At 40.0% G+C, this 14308-nt stretch overlaps 1 protein-coding gene across 4 annotated transcripts in view; it reads left to right on the top strand.

Moving 5' to 3' along the window:
* Positions 1-2718, top strand: part of fermt2 (FERM domain containing kindlin 2) — a 40838-nt gene extending 38120 nt beyond the window's left edge. For all 4 annotated transcript variants that reach the window (XM_051387264.1, XM_051387281.1, XM_051387273.1 and 1 more), the window contains one exon: positions 293-2718. In XM_051387264.1, the coding sequence (XP_051243224.1) occupies positions 293-466 (174 nt within the window). In that variant the 3' untranslated portion in view covers positions 467-2718. The remainder of the gene's footprint in view (positions 1-292) is intronic.
* Positions 2719-14308: the final 11590 nt, after the last annotated feature.

Below are 14308 nucleotides of genomic sequence, written 5' to 3'. Positions count from 1 at the left end.
TCAAAAGAAACAATTTCTTGATGGAGGTATAAGGAAAAAACATTCATCTCAAAGAACAGTTGGTGTTTGAGTGTATACATATTTCTTATTATGGATACCTGGCCTGGTTACGATATAGACTGACTGTCTTATCTTGCACCTGTTCTCTGTACATTATCTGAAGTAGTTCATGGAATCAATGGGCATCAGTAATATACATCAAACAGTCCGCAGTACATCACCAAGAAACACAATTGCATTTCACTGGGTTTCATTGAACCATGACTGACCGTGCCTCGCTCTGTGTGCTCAGGTGACGGTGGAATTTGCAGACGAGCCCAGTCTGTCTTTTATCTGTGCCGAGGTTGATTGTAAGGTGGTCCATGAGTTCATCGGCGGCTACATCTTCCTGTCCACTCGTGCCAAGGACCAGAACGAGTCTCTAGACGAGGAGATGTTCTATAAGCTGACCAGCGGCTGGGTCTGAGCTGCCCCGAACCAGACAGGGGTCAACGATTGTAGGTCAGGGGCCAGGAGGGGAGTGGCTAGGGGTGGGGGTGGAGGGTGGAACCACAGCATATGGGGTTTATTTTATTCTATTTCTCAGTCCTTTTAATTGTTTGGAGCTGTGCTGAAGAGTCCAGAACAGCACTACTATTGCCATGGCTGACACCGTTTTTATTGTTATAGTTGTTGATTTTTTTGTTTATTTTTGCATTAATGCTGACAAAGTCATTTGTTACAACACTAATATGAATGCAGTCCACATGAACTTTTGAACCCCTGTGGTTGAGCAGAAGCAAACCCTGTACCAGGAAGCTTCTCTGTTTTCCATACGACCACCTGCCTCCTCTCCTCCTGGACTGACGGCCATCAACTTACGTCCATGACAGCCCTTTAAACCCAATCAAACACCAGATTTAATCCCAAAGAATCTCTTTTTTTCACTCTCTCTCTCTCTCTCTCTCTCTCTCTTCTCTCTTTCTCTTACTGTCTTTTTTTCCCACTCTTCTATAACTGGACTAAAAGAGCTCACATCAAACTGTCATTAAATAATCACATTGTAGTCGTGGTGCCACAGATGCCTACCGTTATATCAAATTATTTATCCTAAAAGACGGACTTCATCAGAGAGTCCAATCAGAAGGGTGTCTGTAAAAGCAGTGGCCACCGATCGCAGCACTACATGTCCATCCTGTCCACTCTATGAAGGGTTTGATCTCTTTGAAGTCACATGTAAGCACTTCTACAGTATACAGTCCTGTTTATGAATAAGCTGTTGTTAAATTTCCTTTTTGCTTTTGATGTCTGTTGTCTTTGTTTCAGAGCTTGTCCCGAGTCTCCGCTGTGTCGAGTCTCTCTATTGAAATCTCATTGTATTAGCTGACAGGTGTGACATGTGAGAGCCTGAGGTTTGTTTCGTATTTAACAGACTGCTAATTGTAAGCGTGTCTGAAAACACTACAGTTCCATGCACTGGGATGAGTGTCCTGTGGGTTTGAGAATATTTTCCAGCTGATGTAAATGTCCTCTCTGCAAAAATGTTCATCTTAGCAAGGTCATTAATTCAAGTTTCTTAAAAAGAAGTTTTAAAGAACCTGTTTTTAAAAATATTTGAAGATGTAACCTGAAGGCAGTCCCCCTCTGAAGGGGAAGGCGTGACCTGGACGTGCACATTCAAAAATGATGTGCCAAAGTGCATTAATATTTTGCCAAATATGTCTGTTTATGACTGCTGTTCCGACCACCGCTATGAGTTGCTAAATCTCAACAGCATGTTAGAAATTGCATCCAGAGATTTAAAAACCCCTGACATCTCATTGCTCAAGTGCATGTAGACTACATAACAGGAGGGCTCATTACTCCTTTGTTCCACCTTTTTACTGAATTGCCATTCTGTTTCTCACACCATATAGTATTATTATTATTATAGTTTTTATCATTACACACCAGCATAAGGTCACTGAGTTTGAAGAATGAATTTTTTCTCCTGTCCTCAGTATGAAGGATCAGTAAATGAAGTATTATTTTTTGTAACTAATGTAAAAACACAAACGTTTTATAGAATTGTACAGTTTTTTTTTTCTGCTTTTTGGGTAAGAGGGGGGAAGCCATCTGTCAACATGTTAGTATTCAGAATTGTGCCTGCCTATGTTGTGGTCTTACTGAGTTTTCAGATGAAGATATATATGAATATATATGAAGATAACACTAGTCTCAAACTCCAGGTTTGATTAAGATATTTGTCGAGTACATATTATAATTTTTTTTAAAATACAGATATGTATGCCTTCTCAATGTGCTCTTTTTTCTTGCATTTCTGCTTCATTTTATTGATTTTCTTCTTTCTCTTCTGCCACTCGCGGATCGCCATTTGTGGCCCCGAGATGTGTTTTTAGCTCATTCTTTATGACTGACAGTGATAACTTAATGTGCTGCAAATTTGATTTGCTTAGCGCCTTTTTTAAAACACTTCACTTATTTGTCTGGTTTTGTCACAACTGAAGTGTGCCATTTAATAATGTCCATATGAAGGAGACCCATATTGTTTAGACCCTGGAGTTTGAGACAAATCAGCAAAAGTGAACAGAGGAAAGAGAAGCCTAGTCTGTTTTTATTTTCTCTGATGTTGTTTTTGTTTGCCTCCAGCATCAGGAGCGGCAGTGCATGTCCTGCTGTTCTGTTTGACTGTAAAAAATGCATTTATTTTAAAAAATAAAGTAATTTTTATTTAAAGAAGCGTTTTCTGTTTTTGATTTCCCCTAATGCAGAATGTGAAGGGATAAGGCTATGACTATATTTTACTTATTAACATTGTTGGTGTGCTAATATCCCAGCTCTGTCTGTGGCATTCATCCCCTAAGCCCATTCATTTCTAGTATTTACATAAATCTTGACAAATTTAATATTTTAAAAAAGGCTGGTCATTGTGGTAATGTTTTAACGTCCCTGTGTTAGTCTATTATCAGCCTTAATACATATCCATATACATATGGTGTGCTAGTGAGTATTAACAGCAGCAGGTTGTATGTGGGCTCATGGTAATGAAGGAACATGTGATTGAGGAACACTGATTCCTGTATTAAGACACTGATGGAGGTCTGGTCCATGACACAGCGATAGGCTATATCAGGCTTTGCTTACACAGGTTATAGTTTATAGGATCTCTTTGTTTTGTATTTGGTCCTTCCATGGGAATTGTTGACCATAAAAACGATATAGAATCTTGTCAAATGGGCCAAACTGCATTACTCTTGAAGGCCTTTTTATTAGGTTCCATGCTGCCTCATCGGATCTACTGACAAAAGGCAAAACTGTAGTTAACTGCACAGAAACTCATACTAATACTACAAAAAGAAAAACATCTGCGTCGAGCAAAGTAAGATGGGCTTGTTGTTCTTGTCTGTGTACATACATGTTTAAAAACCAAAATCAATATGGCTTTTGCTCTCACAATATTTTACAGATGTTTTTCCCCAGAAATAGGACAGAACATGGCACTTTTTTTTTTAAAATAAACTGCCCCCTCTTCCTGGAATAATGTACAGAAGACCTTTACATTGTCAGAGTTCATTACTAGGGACAATTTAAGGACAATTTTAAAGGATCGTAAATTAGTACTCCTGGTAAATGTCATTGTCATTGAAGTTGTTTATTGTGTATGCATCATAATTGATTTTGTCCCTGAGCTTGTATTCCATATTAACTGGATATTGTGCTCAGTCATTTGTAGTGTGTGACGGTTGTATATAAGATAAAGAAAATTAAGCCACAGTATTAATAAATGACAACAAATGGTGATAGAGCATAAACATTGTATATCTTCCTGCACGCATACAATATGTGCACTGGTTATGTTTCTCCACTAGAGGGCAGTCCACAACCATCTGTGCTCTCCACCTCTCCACGGCAGTCTCGTGCTCGGTGCATTCCAAACTTCTCCAAAGGGTTCTTTGCCGGAATCTGACATGTTTACCTGGCATCCCAGCAGAAAACCAAGTGCCAGATTGAGGAGGAGATTAGATCAGAGAACGCCTGCAGACAGTCTGTCTATTTGCAGGCTTTTGCCCACAGTGGACACGGCGCACGTCCGTCTGTCACCTGCTGAGCAGCTGGGATACGGAGATGTTGGTGGCCATGATAACTGAGGAGATGCTCACAGCACCTGATGTCCACTGTAGTATTGCATAGAATGGCAGGCCAGACAGCGTGGGTTAAAGAAGAAAGGTTTAGGTGGGTTAAAGAAGAAAGATGATTGTGAGCATAGGTGACAGTTTAAAGGTTGGGCAATTGCTAGTGTGAGACGTCCGGTCAAATAAACAGCCTGGGAAGGAGGGCAATCAGTGTGAACAAAAGAGCTCTAATTGGCATATTATCAAACACTGTTCATTTTCCTTTTTTCCTGAAATATTTGTAATACTAATTCTGGGCCCCACGTGTATTAAGAATGTCCCTGCAATCAAAAATAGGTTAAAAAAAACAATCTTCTCTGGTTGGTGTGGTGGTGGTATTTATGCACATTTTATCTAATAACTCAGTTTTGAAGACTCTTGCAATCAACCCTAAAGTATTCTATCATTAATAGCTGACACTACATTTCAACAGCCCATAAGCTTGTATCCACCCTCCAGTCATTTGTGATATTAGATGAGGTGTGCAGCATTGCAGTGGGAACAATGAATTGAATTCTGCAAGTACATCCTGTTCCTTTAGAAGATGGGTCTCAACCCAGCACTTACACTGGCAGTTCTGACAGCAGGAACTTCCAAGAAAGCTTTTGTAGCACACGAGCAAATCAAAATTCATTTGTAGACGGGACATGGAAGCATACAACTATCCTCTGTGGCCTCTTATGTTCCCCATATAGCCCATACTCCGGTGGGATCTGTCCCACGGCGTGTGTGGGAAGTAAAAGACATCTCAACGATGGCTCCACCTAGTGACGTAGAATTCCACAGACCCCTTGAGAGGCTGGATGACGGAACTGATGTGACAGAAGGAGAAGAAGAAAAAAAAAAAGCGAGAGTAGGCTTGAGGATGACATTTATAGATTGCGCTGCTCACAAACAATTAAAATGCAGGAAGTCAAAACATAAAAGAAGAGACACAATAGAGGGAGCAAAGTTGCACCTGTTGCCATTCAACACAGCCACTTCCTGGCTGAACTGAGCGCATAGTTCCCTCTCAAGGAAGTGCTGCTCTGATTTCCTCATTCCTGAAGTTCACAGCCAGTCAAAGTCATTGTTAATGTCACGGGCATCTCTCTCTAGGAAAGTGTTTCTGACATTTACCCCTCTCGCCCGCAGTGAGTGGAGCGCTATAGATAATGTCAGCCATGACAGCAGATGTGTTGATTAGCTGGTTTCAGGTAAGCCTTGAAATTTCCTTGAAGAGAACTCTGTCTCTTCTCTTTAGACCACTCTTTTGACCTTGTCTAGATCAATTGTCTTTTATTCTCTTTTTCTAACTGCTGTCACCAACTGTCAAGAGGTAATTGTCAGAGTACATTCTGTGGTGGCTGGAGGTTAAAATGCTTGCTACTGAGATCTTGCAGGTTTTTAACCACGCTCACTCATAGATTCCTTTTGACTTCAGACTGACTTTTTTATCTAGTGTCATCAGCAAGTTGAGGTTTCTACTTACCCAGTGAAATATCTCATCATATACATGGTAGGTTGGCATCAAAATGTGTACAGACGTCCATGGTCCACAGATGATAAATCTTAATGACATTGGTGAACTCCTGACTTTTCCTCAAGCACCACCGTTAGGTTTGATGTGAAATGTCTCTATGGCAGTTAGATGGATTACCGTAACATTTGGTACAGACATTCATTTTCCCCTCAAGATGAATTCCAATGACTTTGGTGATCCCCTAACCTAATAAGCAAATGTTAGCATGATAACAAGCTAAACTAATATGGTGAACAGGATGAAACATAATTAAAAACATCATGATGTAGCAATGCTTCACAGGGTAAAGCCTCACAGACCTACATGGCTGTAGACTTGTAGTTTGGTTCTTTATGCTGTTTTTTCTTAATTTGCTTATCTACGTATTTTTCTTAATCAATGCCATAACTTCATTTAACAAAGTAAATATTTTTTCTGCATAATTTAGAGTCTTGGATATTTTGGTTTGTAAATCAAAAACAAATGTCATAAACTTTAATCACCAAGTGCTGCATTCATTCCCTCATATGATTCTTGCAAGCCAAACCATTTTGGAAGCCTACACTGCACAGCAACACTATTTATACCTCTTTGCTGGAAAAAATGAATGTAATAGTCATACTGAAAAGTCCTACTTGTTAAAATGCAACAGGCGTATAAACAATGTAGGATTTATTTATTTATTCCAGTCCCTTATTATTTCTTTACTGCGTTCAATACATTTCGAAATCCCATGCAATTTCACTACACGCAGTTTGTGGGCTAGACCTCTTGGATATTAAAGCATAAAACATCTACCCAAAAAAAGAACTCACATATGTTATTCTCATTATCTTGGGCAGTTCGGTCTCGATATGTTTCCATGGAAAAGGCCCGGTCTGGGCTAAACACTGAAGAGTGCCAAGACTCTTATCTTGATGTCATCAATTACACTCTGGAGCTGCTAAACTGAGTTTAAAGGCTCTAGAAAACACGTGTTCTAGTCAAAGCTCTTTGAGGTTCAAAGGCTGAATCAAGTCTGTAAGCTCACAAATTCATGTTTATTATTGCCATCGATTAATCACGTCAAGTTTGTCGGATTGGTATTGGTGTATTCTAGCTGGGGGATTCTATTTCAGGGAGATATTATGTGAATAAGTTTACATATTGGTCATTGTCCTGAAGTCTTTGTTGCTGACTCATGCACTATAAGTTGTCTCATTTATTGGTACAAGAGAGATTATTCATCTCCTGTTCTTGTCGTAATGGAAACATGAAAATAGTCTTGTCCATAAACAATATTTGACACCACTATATCTCATACGTTGATGATTACTGGAAGCCTTTGGTCATCCACCTTGTTAGTCGTGCCTTGAAGTCCGGGACATCACGCATGCAGTTGCAGAAATTACAAGCATGTCATTAAGGTCCTAGAGCTGATCCAGAGGGTGTCCTCTTAGCTGATGAGGTCATGTCACATGGTGTTTATAGAGATGAGATGGGCCTGTTGTGCGCCAAGGCGCTTGCATCATCACTTTCTGCAGCACGCAAGTGTTTTATGGTCATGCATACATATAGTGCACGAGTATACGCAATGTGTGTGCAGCAAATTACAGCTAGAGCCACAGACGTTGTGTACTCCAGCTCACGTGACATTTCAAGTTGAATCCTCTTTTGGGCTATTTGCTGTGGGAGTCTTTTCTAAAGTAATCCACTTCTCCCCCAGGGACGTTTTGGCTTTAAGCACTGTTGCACAAAATTGGATAATTTGCATCACCTCACTCACTAAAACCTGTTTTGTTCGGCTAAATCTTGTTTTTCAGTGGAATTAATCTAATTTAAAGGGCTGTTGTTGTTGGGGAATACATTTGGAACAAACAGACAAGTGTCAGGTTCCTTGTTTTTTCTTTTAGAGGTGGTGGGATAACCTGTCTTTGCCTGGGGCATGAAGTGTGAGTCTGTCAGCTAAGAAACAGATGTATCCTGGGAGATATTTTTGTCAAACTCCTAACACTGCAAGAATGAATGAATGTTGCTGCTGAAAAAAGTAAATAAGCTGAAATGTGTCACTATGGGCATTTTTATTATTATATTTATATATATATATTATTATTATATTATTAATTAAAGACATTTTACTTTGTATGAACGATGCCTCACTGTAACATGCTGAGATAATTCAGGTGTACTCAGATCCCTTTGGATCAATAGTTTTAAAAAGACCTCCAACACCATCACCTTTTAGGATCTACATTGGTGCCTTCTTCCTCAGTTTCATCTACTTCTTTACTATCTGTTTGCCCTCAATTGTTCCCAGATATCAAGACATAACAAGAAGTAAGTCTGTTTAATCCCAAAGTATCAGCCCTGTGTCCATCTCTGTATCTCCCCATTATCTCCCTGTGGAGTCACGGCCATGACAGCACCTCCCGGTGACACCGCTTGTGCTGCCGACAATAAAGGCCAAATGAAACTTGCAAAATGAAATTGGATCGTTGGCTCTTTGTGTTACCCAGAGGGCTCTGCTCGTTGATCGGCTAAATTGGCTGATTTTCACTGTTATCTGGCAAAGAAATAATAAAGGGTGGAGAGTGAGTGGGTTACTGGCAAGCAGGGACAGAGGAGAGAGGACTCAGATATACAGAGACTTGACTGACTGACTGAATGAAAGCTAAACTGACAGACTGAGCTACTGCCGCCCCAAAACAAATGCGTTAACTGATATAACTGATGAACACATTTGTATTGCTGTATTTACAGATAAAGATATGGGGTGTATTAGAAACATAAGGGCTCATATTGAAGGACCTCTTCATAACGTGGTTTGAGAGAATCCAGTGAGGTTTCCTGATGCATAAATCATTCATAATGACAGAGGTGACTTAGTGTATTGAGGACACACACTTTAAAAACCCATCATTCAACTGCCGTGATGGAGATGGATTTAGTTTGTGGTGTTTAATGGTGTGTGGCTCCATTACAGAGTCTTTTGCCCAACGAGTCGCTCTGAAATCTGACTTCAGCACACCCCAGAGTATCAACTTCGATTCAGCATTGGTTCTCCTCCTGAAAATCCTGTTTTCACTCCTGAGTTAAGCGGCTGCCTGTGGGCAAAGTGAGATTAAATGTTTCTCCAGTGTTGGCATGATGATAGCACACAAGGGAGAACAGAGAATACTGACTGTTCACAGTTATGAAGTGTTTTGCATTCGACATTGTATTTCCTTTGTACTTTGTAGTGAAGCAGCTGCAGACTTAGAATGTAATTACTATTTCCACTTGAACTATCTTCTTATTCAAAACACCCAAGATGTAGAAAATGAACAATTACAATTAACAGTATTGATGTAATGTCACTTGCATCGACACAGCTTTCATTTTATAATGCAAACCTGGAAATGCAAAATAATGATATATTATTTCCTCCTCTGAAACATGTTCTAGTATCTTTTACACATCTTGCACAAAGTCCACTGCTCCTCAATGGCTTCATGGTTGAGGTGATACGTGTCTATCTATTGTTCTCTATATCGAGGTGGAAAGGGAAGAAGAAAGAAACATTCTTCGGTTCAAGATAAAGAAAAGTGGAGTCTTGTCCAACTAGTTCTGTTAGAGATAAATAGAATATTACAAGATTAGCGAGACCTCCCTCTTTCCTCATAAACCAGCAGTCTGAATGTAATTAGGTATTGATTTTTTTTATATTAAAACTAAATGTGTCATTGATTGAACAAGCAGCTTTTATTAGTAAGGCAGAACTCAGAACGGGGATTCAAAGCAAATTTCTTTCTCATGTTTTATAAAGCGACAAAGCAGCTAAAGATTGATCCGGGTATGAAAGTCATTACTTGTGGCTGGCTGGGCATTCAGATGATGCATGGTTGACATGGGCTTCAAATTTAATTAAAGTGGCTGTCTTTGGCAAAGGAATATTCCAATGACTGGTCCTCAAAATTCACCCTTAAAAAAAGCAGCAAAAAAAAAAAAATCAAACATGATGTCAGCGTGAGCAGTTATGAATAGTTCTTGAAATAATTTTAAAGAAGTGGCAGATCTTTCTGTTCCTGCAGTGCCTGAAAGGTCATACGGATAATTCCTATAATCTGACAGATCTTCAAGAGGAATCTTTTGAAAACCATTGTCCTTTAATGACTCACTGCAAAAAGGAATACTGATATGACTTAGAAATAGCTGTAATAGCCATAAAAGGTGGTTCCGCTCAACACAGAGTTCTCTTTGTAAGCAGAAAGACAAGAAAATGTCTTAAAACAGTAGAAAGACGAGTGTCAGAATGTAAGTTGGGTTCTTGTGTATCTAATGTGATTAGTTAGGGGCCACATGTGAGAGATATTCTATCAGGCACTAGCAGGTAAAATCAATACCAGATCTGAGGTCTAAATACTTTCTTATTTCACACTATTTATAAATTATCAGAGTGCATTGTTACACTTGACCTGGCTCAATAATGTGATATGTGCAGCACAGAGAACACACACATTTATTTCCTCACTTGACAAGCAAAACCTAAACAAAAGGTTTCAGCCGCCTCCTCCTCATACACACCCAGTCCACCTCCCTGAATGTAGTGAGTTCCACAAAGTTATTGAGAACGGCAAAACAAGAAAATCAAACATGCTCCGTTTGATATTCTCAGCTTGGAACAAAAACATAAAATCTTAAATGAAAGCATGAAACAACTCACACACTGTGCACACACACACACACACACACACACACACACACACAAGCTTTTTTAAGTTATGTATGCGTGTCAGCTCGACCACAGTAAGACATGTTTTTCTCTCTAGTGAGCTCTCATGCAGCTCTGTAAGCAGTGTCTGATGTGTGTGTTTCATGCCTCACACTGAGAAGAGTAAACAACAAACCACATGAATTCAGTGTTTGATTAGTGCAGCAGACACACAGAGAAAGAAGAAAATGGAGACTAATAGAGAGTGTATTGGGGGAGTGTGTGAGAGTGTATAGCAGCCATCTGGCCGTGTGGGGAGATGAGAGGCAGCCGTTGGTTGGAGCAAAGGGTCCCTCGCACCGTTCCATTCCTCTATCGTCAGATCTCCATGTTTACCCTACTCACCATGGGGACTGAGGCACCTCGCTCCCCCAAATCCAGCCAGCCTGCACAGCTCCTCGTCCCACGTCACAGCCTGGAAGGATGTTTATGTTTTCCAGGATTTTTTGGGAAGAGGGATGTGCAGAGAGAGGGGGGAACAGCCATGGGAGGAATGCCAGGTAGAGCTCTGACAGTTGCTTCTGCCTCCTGTTGGAGTGCTTTATGATGGAGAAAGTACTGATTGTACTCTAGCAGAGGGAATACAACATCAATTAACACCTGCCAAATACGTCATACAGATTTACAAGGAAACGTGTATAAAATGATGCAGGAGGCATGTATAATTTTCCATTTCTTGAAAAGGGGCAGCCACATAAAGAGGCGTCTTTGAAATAAATATTTCACCGACTATAAGTGTAAAAATATTTGGTTTAAAACTGTGTATAAATAATCCACCAGCCATTTAAATGTTCCCTCTTAATGCAGTGGAGCCTTAAAAAACTGCAACTTAGATTTAAAAAGCACCGAAGCAACGCAACAAGCAGGTACAGAGCACAGTGTCATTAAACAGCAAGAAAACTGTTCTTTAAAGCTTACTTAATGAAAAATCTATGGGGAGTATTAGGAACATAAACTGGATGAATTGCACTCAGGTCAGTTAAGCATAGCTGCTCCACAAAGTAACTCATGGAAAACTAAATAAATGACTCCTTGTTAATTCCAAAATTGCACTAAACATTGAACCATAATGCGAATTTGATATGGCGGTGAAAGAAAATTAAGACAGCAATTAGCATTGCTTTGTAAAGGTCCATACTAAATATTCATGCAAATTCACTAGAATAGCTGCTCTTGATTACTTTTCCACCACAATTTCCTCCCCACAGATTCCAGTCCTGTAAGACATCGTGGAAACTTCGAGCCACGTGAGCAAAACCTGAAGGATGTTTCAGTCTCTGCGGTGTGTCATGCATCCAAAAGCTAACCTCAGCGCTGAATTGAGCAATGAGCAGTCGAGCTTTCGACATATTTGTTGGGCAATCATTCTTCAGGCTGTTAGTGAGACTGGTAGTGCCGTACACCAAACCTTGACATGGCTCAGTGTTTTGCCTTTCATCAGAACAAATCACAGGCCAGCGTTTCCCTAGAGAGTCTCAGCTGCCTGAATTCCCAAACTCACCAGCAGGAAACTGCTAATGCCCTTTTAACCCTCTCTGCTTGTGAGCGTCTGCATGGTTGCATATGTGTGTGAATGCATAATTTCCACCCCCCACCTCCCCCTCTGACCGCTGTGTCTTTTTTCCCTCAACCTGGAAAAAGTGAAAGTGTTTGCTCGTGTATGGGGAGCACAGAGGTACAATTCTGTATTTCTACAGTGTCATAATGTCCATGACCTTCTTGTTGCTGTCCCAATGGCTTCGCAGACATAGCAGAAAAACACTCCCCATCCAGATCCACATTTACACTCAACAGAGGAGCCTGTGTAAATCAAAGAGGATTGTCTGAAGGTAAAAAAAAAAAAAAAAAAAACGTCACAGAAGACTTAACATTTTTCAATCCTAAAATGAACTATTTCCACATGCTCCACCACATGGTTGAGCAGCTTGCTGTAGTGTGGAATCACAAAGCCAGACAAACTGTAATATGATCCCAAGGAACCTTCAAGGGCTGGATGAATAAGGAACATCCATATTTGATTTTTAGTGTGCCAACAGCCAAGTATGATTTTGTACCATTTTTTTTTTTCAGCTGCATTTAGTAATTTGTTTTTGAGCTTGGAGTAAATAAGTTGTATTCGTAAGTGAGAACATAATGACATCTGCTATTAATACAGCTGGTCTTATGTGCTTACAATGGCACTGACACCTTACAAGGACTTAGGTGTTGCAGGAGATTAGCACAGAAAAGCTAGACAGCCTGTAAAAGACAAACTCCTGCTGAAATGTTTTCACTGAAATTAGAAACATTCATGTTTAATTTCAGAACAGCAGTTTTGTAAGCCACAAATTGTTTATCAGTCATTATGCTTTTTCAGCTGACCCGCAGACATATGTACAACTGGTCACCTGCATTGCCTGACAAATAACAATGGCTTAAATACTCATCATATTCCCTCTGCAACATGCTAATGATCAGCTGCAAAAGGCCCAGAGGCAGAGAAACAGAAGCGCATAAAACTTGAACTATCTCAGATGAGCCAGCGCCGTCCAAGTCTCTTCAAAATGAAGACAGGGCTTATGAAAGGAGCCAAATCAACCAGGAGAGGAATTAGAGCTCTGTAGGGAATTTGGATGACTCACAACCAGCCAAGCAAAACATCAGACACAATCACACACACAGACACACACACACACACACACACACACACACACACACACACACACACACTTACACACTCACAGTCCCACTGCCTCTGTGTGTGAATTCCCAGGGAACAAATTTCTGTTGGCATGGCTGTAGAAACAAAAGATGGTAGTCAAAAGCTGCTGGCAGTTTAGGGCAGTCTTGAAAATTGACACCTCCCATACATCCAGCAGGGATTTGGAAAATGTTCAAGTAGTGTGGGCCTGTCTAAACAAGTAATTCAAAGAAGTTAGGCCACGTTTTTTTTTTTTATAGTAATCTTGGGGAAAGCCCTAGTCACTGTTCATTAAATCATATTGTGGGACGCCTACTATCTGAGATATTTAAGGTCTGAGTCACAGAGACAGGGTAATAACACTATAAAATATGGCTTTAACCACAATTATAGTCCAAATTACAGCATATCCTCATAAGTATCCTTGAAGTCTCTGTTATAAAGCCAGTAACCTGGCATCATAATCAGGTAGCGGTGGACTGTCCAAGCAAGTCATTCTACACCAAGTGACCCTGGGAATTCCCTAGTTGTTGATTTACAGAGACAAGATAATAAAGACCATTATTGTTAACTTTTCACCAGTTATAATAGTTCCATAAGGACTCAATTTGTCTTTAGTATGAGTCCGGTCTTGGTAGTGTAGAATTGTCTAGACAAAGAAGTTAAACTACTTTGTTTTAATGGTGACCTTGGGGAATGTTGTAGTTACTGAACTTATTCACTGAGTTATTGTGTGGGATGGCTACTATAATCAGAGATATTAAGGTGTGAGTCACACACACACAGACACACAAAGTTGCCACCATTTTAGACTAATAGTTAATATCCCCATAGGGGCTGAAAGTATCACTGTTAATATAAGTCAAATAACCAGTTAGAAAACAAACAGTAGGCTATATTTAAACTCTTAACATGTGCCTATTGGGACTTAATGTAGCTTACTGTATGCATGTATAGTGTCCTTGTAAATGCGCTCTAGTTTTCATAAAGAAAATAATGTGACTTTTAGCTTTTAGGGAGCCTATACTTTGAGTCCTAAATCCCAAACCAGGCTGCTGCTTGCAAGCGTCACAAGATGGAAAAGTATGGTAAATAAAAAGGTTTTATGACTTCACTATAGCCCATAAACAGCCACCCAACGCCAGCATTTATAACACTTAGCGTGGGTATGCTCTTCAAAAGAAACTCCCAGCTGTTGACAGTATACTCCCAACACAACACGCAGATGTGGAATTGCGTGGTGCTAC

This window comes from Dicentrarchus labrax, unplaced genomic scaffold, assembly GCF_905237075.1.
Source record: "Dicentrarchus labrax unplaced genomic scaffold, dlabrax2021, whole genome shotgun sequence".
NCBI lineage: Eukaryota > Metazoa > Chordata > Actinopteri > Moronidae > Dicentrarchus > Dicentrarchus labrax.
This window is presented reverse-complemented; position numbering and strand designations above follow the sequence as displayed.